Consider the following 20,911-nt stretch of genomic DNA (forward strand, 5'->3'; position numbering starts at 1 on the left):
GGATTAGTTATCTTCCACTTTTTTGTACTGAAGTTCTTTGCTACAAGTATACAAGTATGATGATGTTAAGCAGATTAATATCACTTTTATTCAAATTCAGACAAGAAGTAAATTTGAGAAGGATATCCTTCCTTGTAATGATGAGTGAAGTAGACCAAATCAGCTGACATAATTCCTGGACTTGTGCTATAAAGGCTTTCAGCCTCTGGCAGCTGCAAAATATATATTTCCAATCTCCCAAGTCCTCTGTCTTACATCGCCAACAAAGTAGGGAAGACCCTGGGTATAATTGACAAAGTCTGGCTGGTGTGTAAAAATATTTGAATTAACACTACTAACTGAAAACCTATATTTTGGGATCTAGTAGTATATCTGGGGTCCCATTCACTGACTTTGATATTAGTAACTATATTCCTGTCACACATTAGTCTAAATGTGTTAGTTATGTTCTTTTTCATCCCTATGAGGATCATATAGATATGTGAAATGTTACCTGTTAAAAATTGTTTGTGGTGCATATCTGTACCATGCAAGTCACCCACAGAGGCCAATGTACCTTTTCTATTATGAACAGCTTATTCAATCCTAATGCTATTAACTTGTCAAAAACAGATGTATATCTCTCTTCCAAAGAATACATTTCCCAAAAGTATTCCCTGTCTCTCAACTGAGAATCTACCTTTAGCTGTTCCTGGTAAAGCAGATTCTAGCATTTCCTCATCATTCTCTTAATCTGAGTCTCCAACCAGCTTTCTTATCATGGTCCAAAAGGTCTCCAAATGTTTTAGCTCTTGTTACTAGAGTGTAAAGTTCTATATTCAGCATGCCCATCCCACCATAAGTAGTTGCTAGGGTAAGGTATTCCCAACTGATTCTGGTCCTCTCATTGGTCTAAACAAAGTCTCATAAACGAGAACCCATTGTCCTCTTGTAAGCGTTAGGAGGAATAAGTAATTTGTGAAGCATAAGAAATTAATTGCAGAGCATACCATGTAACAGCATAAATCCTCTGCATCATGTTGATATAAAGAAATTTTCATCTTTGAAAGTACGTGTTTGTCTTATTCATCACTTCACAAAAATGGCCTGCCAGCTTTCTTCCAATGTGGTTCTTAATTTGAGACCCAAGTATATCATCTTATTCTTTCCCTTCAGAAATGCAAAGTTTCTTTTAAGGGATTCTGAGGGATTAAAATTTATACATGTCTTTTCTGATTTAATAGGATTAACCCTGTAACCCTACAATTGTCCAAAACTCTCAAAGTAGTTAAACAATATAGTTAGGTGTTGCTCTCACTTAGTGAGGGATACTAGTAGATCATTAGCAAAAAGTGATAGCGTGTGGGGCACATGCCCCAAATGGTACTCACTAATATCTAGGGATCTCATTTTTAAGACCAAGAGTTCTAAATACAGTGCAGAAGGTCAGGGAAAAGTGGACATCTTTGCATGGTGCCTCTACATAGTGAAATAGGAGTGATTAAATGTACATTCATTTTTAAACTTACAATAGAACACATATAAATGGACAAAAACCTGGATCACTTTTTCTAGCAGTCCAAACTTTTTAAGAGTAGCCCATAAGAAAGAACACTTACCTCTATCAAAGGCCTTCTCAGCAACAAGGCTTAACAGCAGCAATGGCTGCTGTATTATTCTAACATGCTCCATCAATAACAATGTTTTGATGGTGTTATCACTGGTTGTTCTACCCTCTGTAATTCCCATCTGGTCAAGTTGAACTAATCTGGGGAGAATGTTGGATAATCTACTTGCAAGTATGCCCATAAATATTTTATAGTCATGATTCAAAATTTAAATGGGTCTGTATGAGGCTGGCTTAGTAGGGTCTTTTTCTGGCTTACATATAAGGGTAATAATAGCTATTTTCCATAACAAAGGGGGTGAACACTTTCCATGCAACATTCCATTAAACAGTAGAAGGAAAGCTTGAATGAATCGCTCACCTTGCCCTCGGTAAATCTCTACCAGTACGTTGTCTATATCCAAGGTTTTAATGAGGTCATGCAGTATATTACTCATGTCTTGCTATACTGTTATGAGAAGATCTACCCTGACTCCTGGAAAAAGAAACTGGGGATAGGAAGGGTTTGTAGAAACTGGTAATTCTTATATAAAAGAGTATCAAGCCCTTTTTCCTCACAGTGTAAATCAGCGTAATCTGTTGCTAATACTGATGCTACTTCATGGGTTATTTCATAGACCAACCCTGAAGCTGGGTCTTTCATCCTGCCAGTAAACATTGCTGCCTCTTGTTGATGCAGCTGGAGGGCAAGAAACATTGACTTAAAGGTTGAGACTCCAGCCCCTTTTATTTTTAATGCAGTAAGTGCATTTGTCACTTGAAATTCAAAATACTTGTCTAACTTGTCTGTAAGTTTCCCTGTTCCCCCAGCTGTCCATCCATTACCTTTTCCTGTTTATTTAACAGTTGTATCTGGAGGTTAGCCAGCTTTGTTTTCCTAAATGTCAAGGTCTCCCCTGTGTGTTTCTTAAAAATGTTTGCTAAGTGGTCTTAAAGCCATCCTATCTAATCCTCAAGTCCTGATCTAAAGAGCTCATCTGTGTCTTCCAGATGGCTAAAACACTAGCTAGTAGCTTTAAAAAATGTGGGCCCTCACATAAAGTCTGGTTCACTCTCCAAACTCTATCCCCTTCCTGTCTGGCAATTCTGAATATTATGAGATTTTAGAGCGATCTGATATCATTATTGGAGCTACACCCATTGCCACAGCCATATAACAGTGCTTCTTTAGCATGTATCTTATCTGTTCTTGAAAAGTTAGCATACCTTGAAGAATAATTGGTGTTTATGTCCTGTGAAAGTCCTATTAATTCATGTACATTCACTATTCCAAATAGTTTAGCATACAATGAAATGTTCTCTAATGGTGGAAGGGTTGCCCTACATAGACCAGCTAACACATCAGTTGTAGCTGTTGTCAGGTTCTAATCCCCCCTACACAGATACACACACACACACACACACACACACACACACACACACGCACGCACGCACACACACACACACACACACACACACACACACACACACACACACACACACAGAGAGCACCAATCCAACTTGCTTGGCCATCCATGTTCTTATTAATTCAGCTAATGTTCTTGGTGACATACCTGTGGGGAGGTAAACATTAATAATGGTTATAAGATATCCTCTATATGAACCCTTGACTAAGACAAACCTTCCTTTGCTGTCAGTGGAAACATCCTTCACGTTAAAAGGAATTTCTTTCCATATCATAATGAGCACCCCTCTTTGCCTCCCTTAGGGGTAGGATGAAAAATAGCCTATAGAGTAGAGGCCTTTTATGATTGCAGCATGCTCATAATCTGATGAGTGAGTTTCTTGTAATAGTAAGAACTGTGGCTTAAGGGTGTACACAATAACAATATCTTGCTTCTTTACCCCCTAATAGCCCATTGATGTTTCATGACATTATGTGTAAATCAGTCATTAAAATGTTAAAAAAAACAGCAGTGTATAATAATGCCCCTCCCAACTCTCTTGTGTAATTTGAGTATGGTCAACAAAACACCAATAGTAAAGTAGCAGTATCTTAAAACTATTATCTCTCTTACTACAAAGAAATCTGCAATCCTTTAAATAACATTACCACTGTTTAAACAAATCATAGAGAACACAGTAACTATTTACAATATGTATACACTCCTAAATAAGGTTTAAAAACAGTCAAGTAGCACTGAACCCATTATGAGCAACCCCCAGTTGCTCTATTAAGTGCCGCTGCTTGCCACACTTCCAGTAAATGTACCCATCCACCAAGTGGGCAATACTTCCATTCCCACAGACGCTCCATAGGCTACATAGATATTATGTTATTACTGACCCTCCTCAGCTTTAATGCAGTAAACTTAAAGTGAAGCCCTTCAGCTTATATGGAGTGCTTGCATGTATTTAGAATAATATCCACGTGTGGGTAAATTGAATACGGTCTTGCCCCATTGACAAAAGTCAACCAAATTTCTTCATTAACGTGAAAATAACCTTATTGTCATAAAGGAAGAAAAAAGAAAACGGTATTGTCAGCTGGGACAAGTTCATTTGATAAAGGTTTGTCTTGTATTGCTAGGGCTGCCTTATGTGCCACTTTTTGTCTATCAACCATTCATTGTCTGAATAATGGAAAAGGCTTTGTAAACTTGCAAGCTCTTGTTTGTGCTGGTTGTTGTTCAAATCTGGCACCACTACTGCTGTTGTTCCAGTGTTAGCTGATATAGCAGAATGAGTAAGCTTTGTTTTGGCTTCATCCAGTGAAAGAAATATAACTGACCCTCCTGGAAGCATGATTTTTAATATCACAGGGTATAACAGTCTAAATTTCCACCCACTGAACTTACAAAGCCTCATGCCAGGCTGGAATTCTGCTCTACAAATTCCTATTGCCATTAAATAGTTCTGTTCAATGTAGATTCTGTTACCATTCAGAGCTGTTTGCTGTTAGCTTGCTAGGTATTTACAGCTTCCTTAATATCAATTATTTTGTGATATACTTGTGACAACATACCACAGTAGGTATTGGAGAACAATTTTACATTGGGGTAAGAGCACTCACTCTGTGTGCTCTTTCAAGGGGAATTCAGTACATTTAGTAGCCATAAACTTCATGCAGTCAGATCTGTTGGCCCTGTCTAGTACCCATATCACTCTTAACTTCTTACAATGGCTTCTGTCCTCCAAATCTATTAATTTTTCTTCCATTTGTTCCACATTTGCCTCTGAAAGTTAGAGTCTCTGTTGCAGTTCCTATGTGTTAGTTGACCAGAATGATCAAAAAGTGCCAAATGTAGCTCCTTGACTATACTATCCAGTATGGATATGCAGTGTAGCAGAATAGTATTAATTCTACAAATTCCTCTATTAAGGTGTCTAGGTTTTGGTCATGGTGAGAAAGTCCCATGTCTTTCTCGCTGGTCTGTGTCACTTCCATTGCAGTAGACAAGAGTATCCCAGGTGTCTGCTCTGGTATGCGGTCAAGAGGAATATTTGTCCTTCTCTTTATTTTAAATCAACAAAGCATGCAAGCCAAGCTGCTGTATGGATATTATGCTTCTGATTAAATCTGATTACTGATTTTTAAAAGTAGTAGGCAACCAGGAAATACAAAAGATACAGAAGTGAGATGTTTCTTAAAATCTTACATCCACCATGTCCGTCCTTCAGATGTAAGTGTAAATCTACATATTTTTAATCACAGTTGCTTAAGTAATTTCATCTTGGTAGACTTTGTAATTATAATATATATACATATATATATATATATATATATATATATATATATATATATATATATATATATATATATATCTGTGTGTGTGGGGGGGGAGATTTATATCACAAGATCGAAACGTGAAAACATTGAATACAATAACATCGAACTGCTAACCTCGAAAGCTAAAAACCCTGAAAACTGAGAACAGTGATTTTTTTCCCTGGGAAAGAAATCAATGTTCCAGCACAAAACACGAAACACACAAACACTACAAACTATTTCTAATGTGGGGGGCTTTGCCCCCCCACACTTAAATATACCAACTCTGAGATTGCACCTCAGTGGAGGAAATAGCGAAGCCGCGGAAACCGCCCACCGAATTCTTTCCCTGAGAAAGAATTTGATGTTCTGCGGCTTCGCTGTTGTCAATCTTCGAGGTTTTGGGTTCGATATTATAATATTCAAAGTTTTGAAACTTCGATGTTATGATATAGACCCGTGTGTGTGTACACACACACAATTGAATTAATTACACATTTTAGATTATTATTGATTATTTTTTGTAGTAACAAGAGATACTATATATGAAGTTTTATTTAGTTATTAAATATTTAGGTATGTGTTGTGCCCCTTAAGAAAATCATTTTATGGTCGGCTGTTCAAGTGAGTTAGATTCTTACAAGTATATAGTGAATTGAATGGGGGGGGGGTTGACATTTTTCGGTTTTGATGAAGTTTGCCTAAGATGAAAACGCTTAACCAACTGTGATTAAAATTCTGTGGATTTATCTCATTCTTATGAAAAAACTACAATGTCTTGAACGTGTCATGCATGTTTCCTTTTAGCATTTATTTTCAGTTTGACTCACTGTGTTCAACATTTTTTTATGAACTTCTCCAAACTGGGTGGGCCTGTGGTTGAAATATTTATGTTTTTAGTAGGGAGTGGCAAGCTTGGTGGTCCTGCGTTGATGGCCTACCCCCTCCCCTTGGGAGCTTTCCCTCTTGGTAACTCTTCTGAGCCTATAGTCATTGCCTCCTGAGGGGTAGAATGCCTCAGTATACCAGTTTCTCCTTGGCCTCTTAGTGTAAATATGCTGTATAAGCACAGGTTTGGCCAGCTAGGAACTCCTCTAGATGAATATGTAGTTCTCCCACTAGGTGTCACCTGTGTGGTGAGCCAAAACCACCAGAGTCACTTCCCCTCCCCTCAGGATGAATGAGCTGACAGTGACCTCTCACTCTTGTCATCCCCAGTCATTTGCTACAAGCCACACAGTCTCATTTTCCCAGCAGCTCCTACAGGCAACCAAGCCACTAATTGAACTTGTTTGTCTGTGGTGCAGTCATGGATTTCTTCTTCAACCCCATGGTGATAGCTCACTGTACCCCACTCTTGACAAACACTGAGAAAGAGATGGGGTCCTTTTTGGTCTCTGTATGGGACAGGCAGACTTCAAACCCTGACCTCCTCTGCCTGGATCTACACCACCATATATTAGCCCAGATAAGTGTATGCAGCTAGAGCAAAAAAACATTTTTCTGAATGTCTTCTGGTAGACTGATACTCCACATTCACTGCACCACTCCCATCATCTCTTATTTCTGACTGCTTTACTGCTATTTTGCTTATATTCTGGGCTATAATATTTTTACACTGATATATAATATTCTGTTTATTTGCCTTTTCTTCAATCTTTTATATATGTGTGTGACCTTAAATCAGATGCTGTCATTGACCAATGGCCAAAAAAGTTCCTATTTCATCTGTCTTACATAGATGGAGTCAGACCTCCAAGCACTGAAGGATGAGGAGGTGTAAGTACTTTATTAGGTTCCTTTGTGGAGACTCCTTTTGAGACTAAATTGGAAATCTCCTGTTATCCTGCCAAAGTCAGTTGCTATAAAAATGGATCTAAGGGAGAATTGTGAAGGAATCACTAGCCAGGAAGTAAAAAAGTTACAAAGATAGCAGTATAATGTTGCAATAGCCTAAAGTCACTGTTTAAAGTTTCATGCAAGGCTGATGACCGAATGAACTTTTTTGCTGAGGTGTTTTCAGAGAGAAGTGAAAGAATAATCCCCCAAGCATGCCAATTAGTTCTTTTAGAAAAGTAAGGTTGTTCTGTGATGGATATCTTTGTGGAGACATACGTTTATGAGAACCGAGTTTGCATTACACATGGAATATCCTTTTTCCTCCAAGGTACCGTGACCTTGAAATTTTATTATATTAATTATACAAGAATAGGAAATGGACTTGACTACATTTAAACCTATGCCTAATGCTAACTCTAACACTAACTTTAACCAGAACCCTAACCCTAAACCTAATCCTGTTCTTAACACTAATGCTAACTTGAAGTATAACCCTAACCCAAACCTAACCCCTATGCTTAAACCTAATTCTAGCCCTAAGCCTAATGTTAACCCCTAATATAACTCTAACTAGGACACAAGTTCAAGCCATAAAATCATGGACTTGTGAAAATACTACCGCCAGGATTACAACTAACAATGGGGCTCCAGGAAACAAATGAAGAAGCTATGGCCAAGACCCATAGATATGGGTCTTGGATTATACAGAATTATAAAATAAATTTTGTCTACTTTTCTCTACCCCCTGTCTGTGCAGATTCTCTACACATCCCAACTTCCTCATCTTCACCTGGCTATCCTACTGTCTCTACCACTTTACATAACCTTTTCCTATCACCTCCTCCCCATTTATACTACTCTGTCTTAATCTCTCTCTAACTCCTCCTTTAGTAATAAGTAAAAGTCATGAGTTTAGTTCAGTTGTAAATGTGCTGTGAATTGCCAAAAGGAAGCTCTCCAGAATTGTATATAGTGTTTTATTTTATTTTTTTTAATGCCTTACAATATTGTTTAGTTTTGAAATGTATAATTTTCAGCTCTTTCTTATATAATGTGTTTGAATTTTTTTTTTATTTTTCTGTGTTAAGTTGAGCTTTTCTCCCTGAGCCTCCACTGAAAATGGGCTCTTGTGACCTAGTCAGGCTTTCCCGGTAAATAAATGTCAGTAAATAAATAAATAAGATCAGTAGCCTGGAAGTTTGAGGCAAGACCAAAGACACAACCTGAGGCTGACAATAGAACAGATGCCAGCTAGGGAAATAGGGTACCTTTTCTGGAAGCTTATGTTGGGATGTCTCTTACAGAAGTAGAAGTATTCATTGCACGTTACATAACCTTGCACACTGCAAATGATTTTTTTCATCTTTTTGTTAGAATTAAAACTCATTCTGTTGAGCCATAGCTGTTTATGTAACTTATTAGTATGATATCTGGCAATTATTTAATGTGTGCGTGTGTGTGTGTGTGTGTGTGTGTGTGTGTGTGTGTGTGTGTGTGTGTGTGTGTGTGTGTGTGAGTGTGTGTGCACGTGCACTCGTCTGTGTGCGTGTGTGTGTGTGTGTGTGTGTGTGTGTGTGTGTGTGTGTGTGTGTGTGTGTGTGTGTGTTTGTGTTTCACAGCACATAGCCACCTAGCGTAGTAATCAGTAGAGGTGTTTAACATAAAATAAATCTATGCAAACAAATATTAGAGGACACCACCAAATAACAATGAGAAAAGCTAGCAGAGAAGGCTAATTACATATCCCATTTTAATTTAATTCTAATGATCCTCTTGCAACATTGTTAATAGATAGTCATCATTCATACAGTCCCTCAGGACTCATTATAAGCAAAAATAGCAGACACTGATGAATTTGTTTCTGAGTCAATGATCCTGCTAAGCAGTGCAAGATAAACAATAGTCACCACTGCATATTAACTAGAATTCTTTAGAGGTCTTACAACACTGAATTAGATTGTGAGTTAGATTAGTTTCATGATCCTGTCATCACAGCACAAGTAAACCAGTTATTAACAGCACATGTTACCTGGGTAGGAGTGAACATGGATCAGTAATCTCATATCATCAAAGGCCATTAATGCCAAATAAGTGATATGAAAGTAATAACAGAAGTGATATCTGATAGAAACTGGGGGCTCTACGTATAGAGAGGGAAGGCAAGTAGCAAAATGAGGTCTGGAATCTTGCCAGGAACTGTACTATAATAAAGGTCATACAGCCCTGTCATACCAGGCTGATGAATCAGAAATAATGAGTAGTAAACCACCGTAGTATGTAACATGTGAGTTAATGCAGTGTGATGTGTAATGGTAGACATAGAAAAAAGAATTGATAACAGGCATGATAAAGAATAGCTGCATACCGGTCTCATGGTATAGTTGGAATGGCCACTTCTGTGGCACTTAAAGTTTAGCTTGTAAAATTTCAGGGCTCAGACATTAGATCAGTAATTCTACAGTTTGTAGTTTTAATTTAAAAATGTTCTAGTCCCATACAGATTTTATTTTTGTACAGTCTTTGCATTGTTATGTTCTTAGTTCAGATTTTAATGGAAAAATATATTATCAAAAGCATTTTTTACGATGATTATTGTACTTTTTTTGTAGTTTTAGGTATGCCTGATAAAGTAGAAGAAATGTGCCCAGACATCCCACCGCTGGAAGGGTTAATGAAGGAAATTAATGAATTAGCAGAGTCAGGAGCACGATACACAGAAATGCCACATGTTATTGAAGTGGTTCTGCCCATGCTGTGTAGCTACCTGTCTTACTGGTGGGAACGAGGCCGAGAGAATATGCCAGAAAGCTCTGGTCCTTGCTGCACTTTGGTTACATCTGAACACCTTAGCATCATCTTAGGAAATATCCTGAAAATCATCAACAACAACTTGGGCATTGATGAGGCTTCCTGGATGAAGAGAATTGCAGGTAGGCATCTTTAAAGTCATGGTTGATACCATATCAGAATGATGTTTACTGTGCAAGCAATATTCTTATATTCAAGTTATTTATGCATGCGCACACACACACACACACACACACACACACACACACACACACACACATATTATATATGTGTATGGCATATGATATAACCAGAATGGCCACCTCTTTGGCATCTAAAGTTTGACATCCCACTATGCACGCACCAAAGAATACCCTGAGAGCATGCAAATTAAAACACAAAACTACTGCTGCTGCCACTGAGAGGGGTGATGATATTTGCAAAATTTATTTTGTATTTTTTCATTTTGCCTATTTGCTGAATGGGTAAGCTCATCATGCAATTTTTTTATTTATCTTTTTGTTGACCGGGTTAGTCCCACTAGTCTAATAGTCTCTTTACAAGGGAGACCCAAGGTGTCATTTATACTACTAAAGGAAATTTGGCTAGGGTTTCAGGGAACTTTCCCTACTCTTTTCACTAGGTACCATGGGATCTTTTACACCTACCTGAGATACCGCCTACTCAAGCAGATGAGGCCTCGGTTTAATCTCTCATCTGAAGGATGATACACCCGGGAGTGCAGCACCCCCCTTATGCTGCACTGCAGTCTCAGCAATTGATCTACTTGGTTTGGGAATTGAACATACAATCTTCTGCATGAAAGGTGATTGTGCTACCTGTTGAGTGACTGACATTGTAGATGTTAAGTGACTTACTCAGAGTTACATAATAGGCAAATGAAGGTGGAAGGAATCAAACCCTGTACCCTAGACACAGGAAGCAGCTCATTAACAGCTCTGAGCTTTAGTCCTATGTACAGACAGATTTATGACAAAGCCAAAGTCTATTTCACTGCTCTCATGTCTGTGGTCCCAGCTAAAGAATTACACCTCTGCACCAATCCACAAAACTTGGATCTACAAGATTTATTTGAGATGGTAACTGACTCCTCCAAACATCCACATAGGATGCCCATTTTAATGCCTCTTGCATCAGCTAGAGTGACCATGGATACCTACTGTCTGGGGTGAGGGGGGGCTATTTCAAGAGATGACTAACCCAAGGAGTTTGGACAGAGTCAGAGGCCAATGTGCAGATTAGTATCTTGGAGATGAGGTTCTTTCTCCATGCATTGCAGGAATTTAAGAACCTTCTTCATCCCAGAGTGATAGCTGGTACATCAACATGCAAAGTGGAGTCAGGTCCTACCCATTTGCATAGAGGCCATGAGAGTCTGGCAATGGAAAATAGGCTCATACCACTTTCTGTTTGCAATGCACATTCTGGGGAGCATCAGCTATCTAGAGAACAGGTTTAACAGATCTGTCCTTATGCCTTATGTCTCAATAGTGGTCCCTCAATCCATCAGCTGATCAACAGATATTTGACTACTGGGGCCAGGCTTCCCACAATTTATTTTCTTTGCTGCCAAAGCCAAATGCAGTAGCTACATTGGCCTGATACCTCTGAGGGTCCATCACGAAGATATGCTGTAATATGTCAGTAGCCCCAAGATCTTTTATGCCTTTCTTCCAATTCTCCTCATTTCTAAGTTCCTTCAGAAAACATCCAAATATGAATTCACAATAATTCTCATTGCCCCATTCTGGCCCAGACATATCTAGTTTCCCCTGCTTGGGGCTCATCTAAGGAAGTCCCCATAGCTTCTAAATCCCAAACTGGATCACTCCTACAGTTATCAATATTAGCCTCACCCTGACCTTTAGAATCTAAAACCTCTAGGTATCTTAGGCTATTCCAAGATGGCCACTCAGTGATCAACAGCTTAATTTCAGATTTCCTAGTGTGAAAAAAGAAAATAAGGGTCAGTAATTCTGCCTGTTTTAATATAACTCAGTTACTGGCTAGTAAGTACACTGCTGGGATACCAAGAAAGAAGAGCCTTAAAGACGCTGAATAAAAATCAACTCAAAAAGGTGAAGAGAAAACACTGACTTGGAAGAATCCTGTAGCTGTTCATCAAAAAGCAACTCCAGCTTTGTTACAAGAGATGGCATCCATTCATTTAGAGAAAAAAATTAAATTAAATATTGAAGACGTATATCAACTCAAACAACAAAAGGCTAGAAAAATAGAAGAAGCTTTAAATAGCTATTTAGATAAACTGATAAAACTGCAAACATCAGAGGTAAAAATAATGAAAAGGATGGCTGAGTATGAGACTGCTCAAGAACAGCTGTTTAAAAAGTGGTTGAGTTAGAGTTAGAGGACAGAGTATGCAGACAAAACCTAAGGTTTTCTGCTGTACCAAAGAAACTGAAAGGAACAGATTGTATAAATCTTGTGAAAGCACAATTAAGTAAATGTACTGGTATTCCACAGCAGAATTTGTTAATTGAAAGGGCACATTGTGTGTATGCTCCAAACCTGGCCATGAGAAAGCAGCCAAGACCTGAATTAGTAAAGGTGCAATCATATCAGCAGAAAGAGTTGATCCTGACAAAACTGTGGCAGAAGGGGAAAATATTAAAAACTGGAGACAGTAGAGTATTTGTGGAAAATGATTGTTCACTGTACACCAGGCAGAAGAAAAGCAAATTTATATTAATAATCAGAGAATGTCTAGTGTCAGGTGTGAGATTAAAGCTTCCGTATCTATCTGTCTTCATGATATTTTTTCTGGAGGATTAAATTAATTGTTGATGCAGAACAAGCTAGAGGGAAATACAAATGTGTATCCAACAGGGAGTGAACCACCAAACTGAAGGAGACTCCGCATATCTTTCTTCTGCTGGTATGGCTCAGAGAGAGACTTTGCCAATGTTCCAAAGCAAAAAGCTTGAAAGATGAAAGAAGCACAACAGTTGACTAGAAGAATCAGGAGTACCTTGGACTTACCAGAGTCTTGGGTTGGGAGATGGAAATAAACAGGAAGAAGACCAGCAGCACTGAAGTTAGTGAATAAATATGAGACTGTAAAGTATCAATCGCATTTGTGAAATATAGATTCACAAGAAAAAATGACTGAGGAAGTTAGTGAATAAATATGAGACTATAAAGTATCAATCACATTTTTTTCACAAGAAAAAGTGACTGATGCTTTTTATCTCTTTTTTAGTTTTATGAAATATAGGCATTACAGTGTGAAACGAGAAGAAAGACTTGACCAAGCATTTTTAAGCCACTAGTTTTTAATCTTGAGCTGTTGGAGTAGGGGATTGTGTGTAAAAATGTACTGATTATAATGTATGTAGAACTGAAATGTTTTTTTTTTAATTTTGCATAGATGATATCTGGATTAATGCCCTTGGTTACCATGCTGCCTTTCTGCTAATGCAAGTAGGGTTTAAAAGTGAGAGACCACAATTTAATAGATATTTTTCTTTAAGCAATTAAATGTTCAGTGCCAGTTGAGAAATCTGGAACTAGGTGTAGTTGTAGCTCTACATTTTGTTCCTCTGTTTTCACAGATACAAGCTGACTAAAGGTGAAGGTAATAAATCAAGAGGTCTAGACAATGTTTTCTGAGAGAAATGTAAAATTAAACAGTACAAGGGCAAACAGTTCAGTAGAATATAACATTTAATATTGGAAGTGAATAAGAGATAGATTTTCTGGTAATTAATACTTTAATTCATTAAACAGAACAATTTATTATTTACTTTTAAAGATAGGTGTCGTTTTTATGGCTAAAAGGTAATGTTTTCTGAAAACATACAAGCTGTTTTTCACATCTGGGAAGGGAATTAAGATAACAACCAACAGAAATTAGTGGAAGTAGTAGCACAGGCTATAATGTGTCTTAGCATGGATAATCTTAATTTTAGGTTACATTTTGCCTGGGTGTGCAGATGTCAATGTGGGATATTTATTCCTATAAGGAGGGTTAAACTTCATTATCTGAAAATGTTCATAGTTTCGTGGGTTTGTTTTCTTGTCATCTCCATTTTTTCTGGGGATGTTCTGGGGGTGTTTTTTAGTGTATTCATTAAAACAAAAAGTCTTGTAAAATATGACATAAGTTCAAATGGGAATGACAAGAAACAAATGTATAAAAGATCAGCCTGCCAAACATTAGTGGGTGCATGTAATAGAAAAGCTGGACAAAGACATTTAAAAAGCTGTCATATATAATAGCTGGGAATAATAACTTCTTATCATAATGGCTATATTACACATATTATTTGGAACATTACTGGACTCATGGGTTTAGACAAAATGGAGAGAATATTGAATTATATTAAGAAATACAGAGTGCAAATAGCAATTCACTTGAAAAAAATGAGCATGTGAATGTGATAAAAAAAAGACTTTCAGAAGGGATATTCACCAGACTGTCAGGGGCAAAGGAAAAGGGGTATACCTATACTAATTTTGAGAGTAGCTCCAATAGTGATAGAAAAGGAAAAAAGATGGTAATGGTAGATTTCTGTTAGTAAGAGACTACTGGCAAGGTAAGAAGACTATGCTGGAATGTGTTTTTTTCCATCTAAAACTGTTATTATGGAGGTTAAGAAAATTTTGGGAGAAATAATCAACTTTCAGCAGGGAATACCATTTGTAGGTGGGGATTGGAACTTGATTTGCAACAGTGAGGGTGTATCTGGGGGCCTAGAAGGGAAACAATAACAAAAGAGGGTAGATTTCTGAAGAATTTTATAATAATATGTGGTATGGAAGACGTGAATTCAATAGTATGAACTCAGAGAGAATTTACATATTATTCCCCAAGGTACAATAACTGGGCTAGGCGAGACAATATATTTCGCAGGAACATGTGCATTTAATTGAAAGCTTTGACAGATATCCAATAGCTATTTCAGATCAAGAACCAATAACAGCTAAGATATAAATGCAGGATCCTGAAGTAAAAATGAGACATTGGCAGTTCCCCAACTATCTCTTAAAAAAAGGGGAATTTAAGGAATGGGTAGTGGGAATTATTTGGAAGTTATTAGGGATGATAGAAAGTCTGTCAGAAGTTATAGTAGTGAGTGGGATAAAGTGAAACTAGAGTTGAAAAATAGAGTTGAAATACAAAAAAAGAGATATGGTTAAGAAGCAAGAAGAATTATTTAGAAGAGCTGATAAAGGTTAATGTTTTGCAGAATAAGGAGAATTTCACAGAACAAGAAGAGGCACAACTGCAGAGTGCTGAAGAGAAAATAATTGAGTACCTAAGTAGTATACATGAGTTTAGAACAATTGCTGTTAAGCAGCTGCTTTTTTATAATAACTGCAGAACACAAAAACTTGTAGCAACAGAAAGAATGGGTTGTTGCCAAAATTTTTAGCCTATAAAATGAAAAATAACCAGAGATCCTGTAGAGGTGTTACAGATATTTTAGAAATTTTATGAAAATGTATTTGAAGCAGAGAACTGTGGAAATCAAGAAAAAGCACAAATGGAAATATTTATGGAAGGCATAAATATGCCAAGGTTAGAGGTAGATGAGGCTCAATAATTAACAGCTAAGATAGGAGGAGATAAGAATAAAAACAGTGATTTATAACCAATCTGCAGGAAAGCCTCCAGGAGTAGATTGTATGGAAGTTTGTAAGTTAGGAGGGAAGAAAGTGATAAAGGTCTAGCAGGATTTGTTTAACAGTATTTTAGAAGGAGGGGAAGAATCAACATCCTGGAAAAAAAAGCTATGGTGACTTTGATACCTAAAGACAGTAAAGACTCAGATCCAGCTTCATATAGGCCCATTTCAATTTTAAACCACAATTATAAAGGGTTTATGTCTATAATGACTAAATGAATGGCAAATATGTGTCCATAACTGATAGATATTGAAAAATGTTATTTTGCAGAGGGATGGCAAACATTTGACAACATTAATAGAACAATGATTATCCAGAATGAAGCAGAATGTAAGAGCATACCGCTGTTGTCAGTGGGTCTTGATGCAGAGAAAGCATTCAATAGAGTAAGCTGGGATGTTATGAGTAGGGCAATGGAAGCATTTGCATTCCCCAATATAATAACAAGGCTAATTAGGAGGGTTTATGAAGGACTAGAGGCAAAAATCATAGTGGGAGGATTCCTCTTTAATAAGCTGTGTGTGAACAGAGGAACCAGGCAGAGTTGTCCTCTTCTCCCTTTGTTATTTGCATTATATCTAGAGCCATGGCCAAAGAAAATGAGGGATTCAGAAAATCAAGGATTTAACTAACACAGTAATGAAGAAAGGTTGACTTTATTTTAAAATGATGTTAAAATCAGAAAAAAAACACTTCAGTGTTGTGGAACATTCTGAGACACTTCCAAGTCTTTTCAGGATGTAAAATTAATGATGGCAGAACAAATGCTATAGATATAAACTATGTAACCGAACATAAAGTTTTTAGCAATACCCATATTTATTGGGCATGATAAAATGGAGTATTTGGGAGTAAGGGTTAAAAAAGGATTCTGTTATGTCAGTTAGAGATATGTAGGAAGAAAGTAAACAAATGATAATAACAAAACTGAGAAAGTGAAAGCATTTGTTTATGGATATGGATAGCAAGATACAAGCAGTGAAAACATTTTTAAATCCCTTTAGTTTTATATACAGGTCAGGCATACTTTTATCAACCAGAGGAGAAGGTGTGGACAGTTATTAATAAAGAGTTGAAGAATTTTATCTGACAGGTATCAAGTGGGATACATTTATCCTTCCAAAAAAACAAGGTGGTTTAGGATTACTTGATTTGAAGGAATATTTTGGAGCTACACTGTTATGGCTTATATTCATAGCAGAAATATGTAATTTAAAGTGAAAAAGGATGATGATAAGGCATGGGAAAAATTCAAGAAATAAGGAGACTGTGGGGTTTTTAACTCAGATCCTGAAGGAAAAGGAGATTCTGCTTATAGGGGATGACTGCAATTAGGGGTATAAACAGGAGAAAACTAGCAAAGAAACCAAGGTTTTGGGAGCAAATAACTATAGAGGAAATGATGATAATAGAGTAGGAAAAGGCCAAGAAGACATTTGGACTGCAGGCTAGAGACTACCTTCCATGTCAAGGATTGATAGCAGAGTATAGACAAAGAGAAATGGATAGGGGAATCTTAAGTGAAAGTTGAGTCTAGAACAGGAGCTGCTGTTAAAAAAGGGATAATTAGTAGGGCATATAAAATATTGCAGTGTAATTATTGGACTCAATGAGAGGAGGCTAGAAAAGATTGGGAAGAGAGAGTGGATGAGCAATTCACAATTCAACAATGTAAGGACATACGTATGGCTCCATAATATGCAACAAAGTCTAGAAGTTTTAGGATTTTTGCTTGGAAGTGTTTGTATAGATATTTTGTACCCCCAAGCAGCCTTCAAGGAGTTTTTCTCCTCCGATAAAATGCAAATGCTGGAGGTGTAATGTGAAAGAAAGAGGTAAATGGGGACATATGTTTTGGAAGTGCTTTGAGATGGAGACTTTAAAAATTCCCAACAGAGTACTTTGTCACAAATATTGGATGAGCAAATGGGTGTAACTAAGGAAGTAATTTTTTTGAACTGGGATACAGGTTATAAATTGTCTGGACATAGTAAGGCCTTATTGTCTAATTCTGATGGCTGCAAAAAAGCATTTACTAGAAAATGCACATCAAAGTCTAAACTAACTGTATTTGAAGTAGTGAATATTGTACCAGAGATAAGAGAACTGGAAGTGAAATCTTTAAAGAAGAGTAGGAGCAAATTACATAGGAAAATGGAAATGATGGCAACAATGCATGCAGGGTAATGTTGTGTAGCAGGAATGAGGTTTAAAGGAAGGCAGGAATTGATTAATTTATGCAATGTAGGATTGATGATAATTGTATGAAAGTTTATATGTGATGTATAATGTTTGAAACTGTTAACATGTTGACATGGTTTATTTTCTTTTATATAAATATATGTTCACCTATGTCTTAAGCAATCATTCAATAAAGGTGTTTAAAAATCTCTTGGTATCTCATATTCAAATGATGGCTAGAGAGTCCTCCTTTACTCATTTGGTGGGTCACATCTCATGTGCTTCTCAGAAGCAATCTGCCTGCAAAATCTACAAAGTTAAATGGAAATATTTTTCAGTATGGACTACAGAAACAACATTAGACCCTTTCTCTTCCTCCAGTCCAGAAGCATTACAATTTTTTCAACAGTTTATAAGACATGTTCTAGTTATTGTGCTATTAAAGTACAATTGGCATCTATTTCAAATTTTCATTATGAACCCAAAAATAGTTCCCTGGTTTTGCAAAGCTTTGCAAAGCCTTCCTTTAGTGGTTTAGTTCATGTCCATCCCCAACCAAAGAACCTACCCCTCCTTGGGATCTTAATTTTATATTAAAACCTCTAACTCCATTTGAGCCATCGTCTTCTATGCATCTGAAGTTTTTATGATGGAAAACTCTGCTCTCGGTTGCTATTATTTTAGTCAGGCAAATTTCAGAACTTTATTATGCTTGTCTTCCATTCCTCCTCCCGCCATGTGATATTTCATGGTCACTATTTGAGCCAACTCTTCCTTTGTGTCTAAGATGGATTCACAGTCTACTCTAAACCAACTATTACATCCCTAAGCATCCAATAAAGGAGAATATTCATTTCATACCCTGATGATCACAGGCAATTTAGATTCTTCCTGCACAAAACAAAGCTATTCAGGATGGATGCATGGTTATTTATACCCTTTGATATGAGTAAGATTAGCAGAAAAATGTCTAAGCGAACATTATCCATGACTGTGTAAACTTTGATCTGATTTTGTTAATCTTCATTCATTCCTTACTGATGGGTGTCGTTTCCATCCTCGGAACCGAGTCGGCCTTATAACAAGCTAATGCCAGCCAACAAACTCTCGAGCTAAGATTTTACCCACAGTGCCCTTCTCCCTGTTACCTCAGATCTCGTTTGCTGCGTTGCCGTAAAGACGTGTCAAGCCAGCTCTCAGCTAAGTACTTTGAAAATTTCAAATTACTTCTTGCATTTCTGATATTTTTCTCTCTCTCTCTACTTTATTGCTAAATTTAGGAGAGGAGGGGAAATATGTGGCACAAGAAATATCAGGGTCCTCTCTGTGACACATGTGGCAAGTATACTCCCGGGAGCAAAGGGGTAACTCATCTGGAAGGCACCCCTACAGGACAGAGGGGGTCAGTGTAACCAGGGGTCCATAGATTACTTCTCTGGACAACCCTACCAGCGCTCCTGAGGAGCGGCCCAATTGCTTTCCTCTGGAAGCAGTCGAGGGACATTTTTCCTTGCACCATTCTGCCTGGCTAACAGTAACAACAGATGTATAGGTGGAATAGACCATAACCAGAGGATATCATGTCCTGTTCAATCTTTACTCAGTCATCAAGACAAATTCCTGATGTTCCACCCAGTCAAAGGGAAACGGCAGTGCAAGAAATTCAAAAGCTACTTCAAAAAAGAGTCATCCATACAGTCCCGCCAGACCAGATAGGATCGGGATTCTACTCAAGATTCTTTTTAATGCCAAAAAAGACAGGGAACTGTAGACCAATTCTGGATCTCAGCATCCTAAACAAATTTTTCAAACAAGAAACATTCCAGATGGTCACGGTTCAGCCTATCCTTCTGTTTTTGGAGAAAGACGATTGGATGTGCTCAGTAGATCTTCAGGATGTGTATTACCACATAAAAATGGACAAACACTCCAGAAGATTTCTTCAGTTCTGGGTAGGAGCCAATCACTTGCAATCCTACAAACTGCTTTCAGACTATCTACACCCTCCAGAGTGTTCACCAAGTGCATGGCAGTGGTAACAGCTCACTTGAGACTGCAAGGATTCTGGGTGCTTCCATATTTAGATGATTAGCTCCTCACCCCCCCACCAAACATCTACTGGAGATAGCTCTAAACTACACTCTCAAATTAGTAGACTCTCTGGGAATCTCAATAAACCTGGGAAATTGCAACTTGAATCCCTCTCAGACATTGGAGTTTATAGGGGCAAATTTCAATAGACATGCTTGCCTAGTCTCTCTTCCAGACTACAGATTGCACAGGATAACATCCCAAATCTGGGTGATACTCTGTCAAATCCTAGTCTAGGGTTGGGTAGTTCTTCAACTCCTGGGTTCCATGGCAGCATCAATTACCATAGTGCCCTTAGCAGGACTACACATGAGAATTCTCCGGTGGCTCTTCTGACACAGCGGTACCCCTTGCACCATCCTTTGTCTTTTCAAATACGGATAACTCAATGATGCAAACAGGTTTTAATGTGGTGGTTGAAGCCAGACAAAGAGCTATGGAGTCGCCCCTTTTGCCCACAACAGCCCAGGGCCACAGTGACTATGGACGCTTCCCTAATAGGGTGGGGGGGGGCTTTACCAAGAGAAGATGGTCCAAGGTACTTGGTCAGACATAGAGGCCAATCTGCATATCAGTGTCCTAGAACTGAGGGCAGTGCTTCTAGCATTGCAAGCATTTCAATCCATCCTTCCATCAGGAACAATTGCAATTCAGTTAGACAGCATGTCCGTAGTCTGGTACATCAGTAAACAAGGGGGAACCAAGTCTTACCCGTTGTGTTGAGAGGCCATGAGAATTTGGCAATGGGCATTAGCTTTCAACTGCTTTCTAACTGCTATGCATATTCTCAGGAATTCCAACGTGATTGCAGACAAACTGAGCAGATGTATCCTACTGCCTCATGAGTTGTCCCTCAATCCAATTATTGCAGCAAAGATCTTCAGCAGCTGGGGCCAGCCTTACTGTGACCTTTTCGCTTCTCCAGCAAATTACAAATGCAGCAGCTAGTTTGCCCTAATTCCCCAGCAGGGGGAGTCCCAGTGGGACACTCTGATACACGATTAGTTCACGGGACTTCTGTATGCTTT

General features: G+C 37.9%; 1 protein-coding gene across 1 annotated transcript in view; it reads left to right on the forward strand.

Annotated features, from left to right (window-relative positions):
- The window catches only part of RYR3 (ryanodine receptor 3), a 3,250,282-nt gene that overhangs the window by 2,551,078 nt on the left and 678,293 nt on the right, over positions 1 to 20,911 (forward strand). Inside the window, exon 66 of the mRNA XM_044074157.1 lies at positions 9,764 to 10,084. Within this exon, the coding sequence (XP_043930092.1) occupies positions 9,764 to 10,084 (321 nt within the window). The remainder of the gene's footprint in view (positions 1 to 9,763; positions 10,085 to 20,911) is intronic.

This window comes from Protopterus annectens, chromosome 6.part0, assembly GCF_019279795.1.
Source record: "Protopterus annectens isolate FY-2018-M chromosome 6.part0, PAN1.0, whole genome shotgun sequence".
NCBI lineage: Eukaryota > Metazoa > Chordata > Ceratodontiformes > Protopteridae > Protopterus > Protopterus annectens.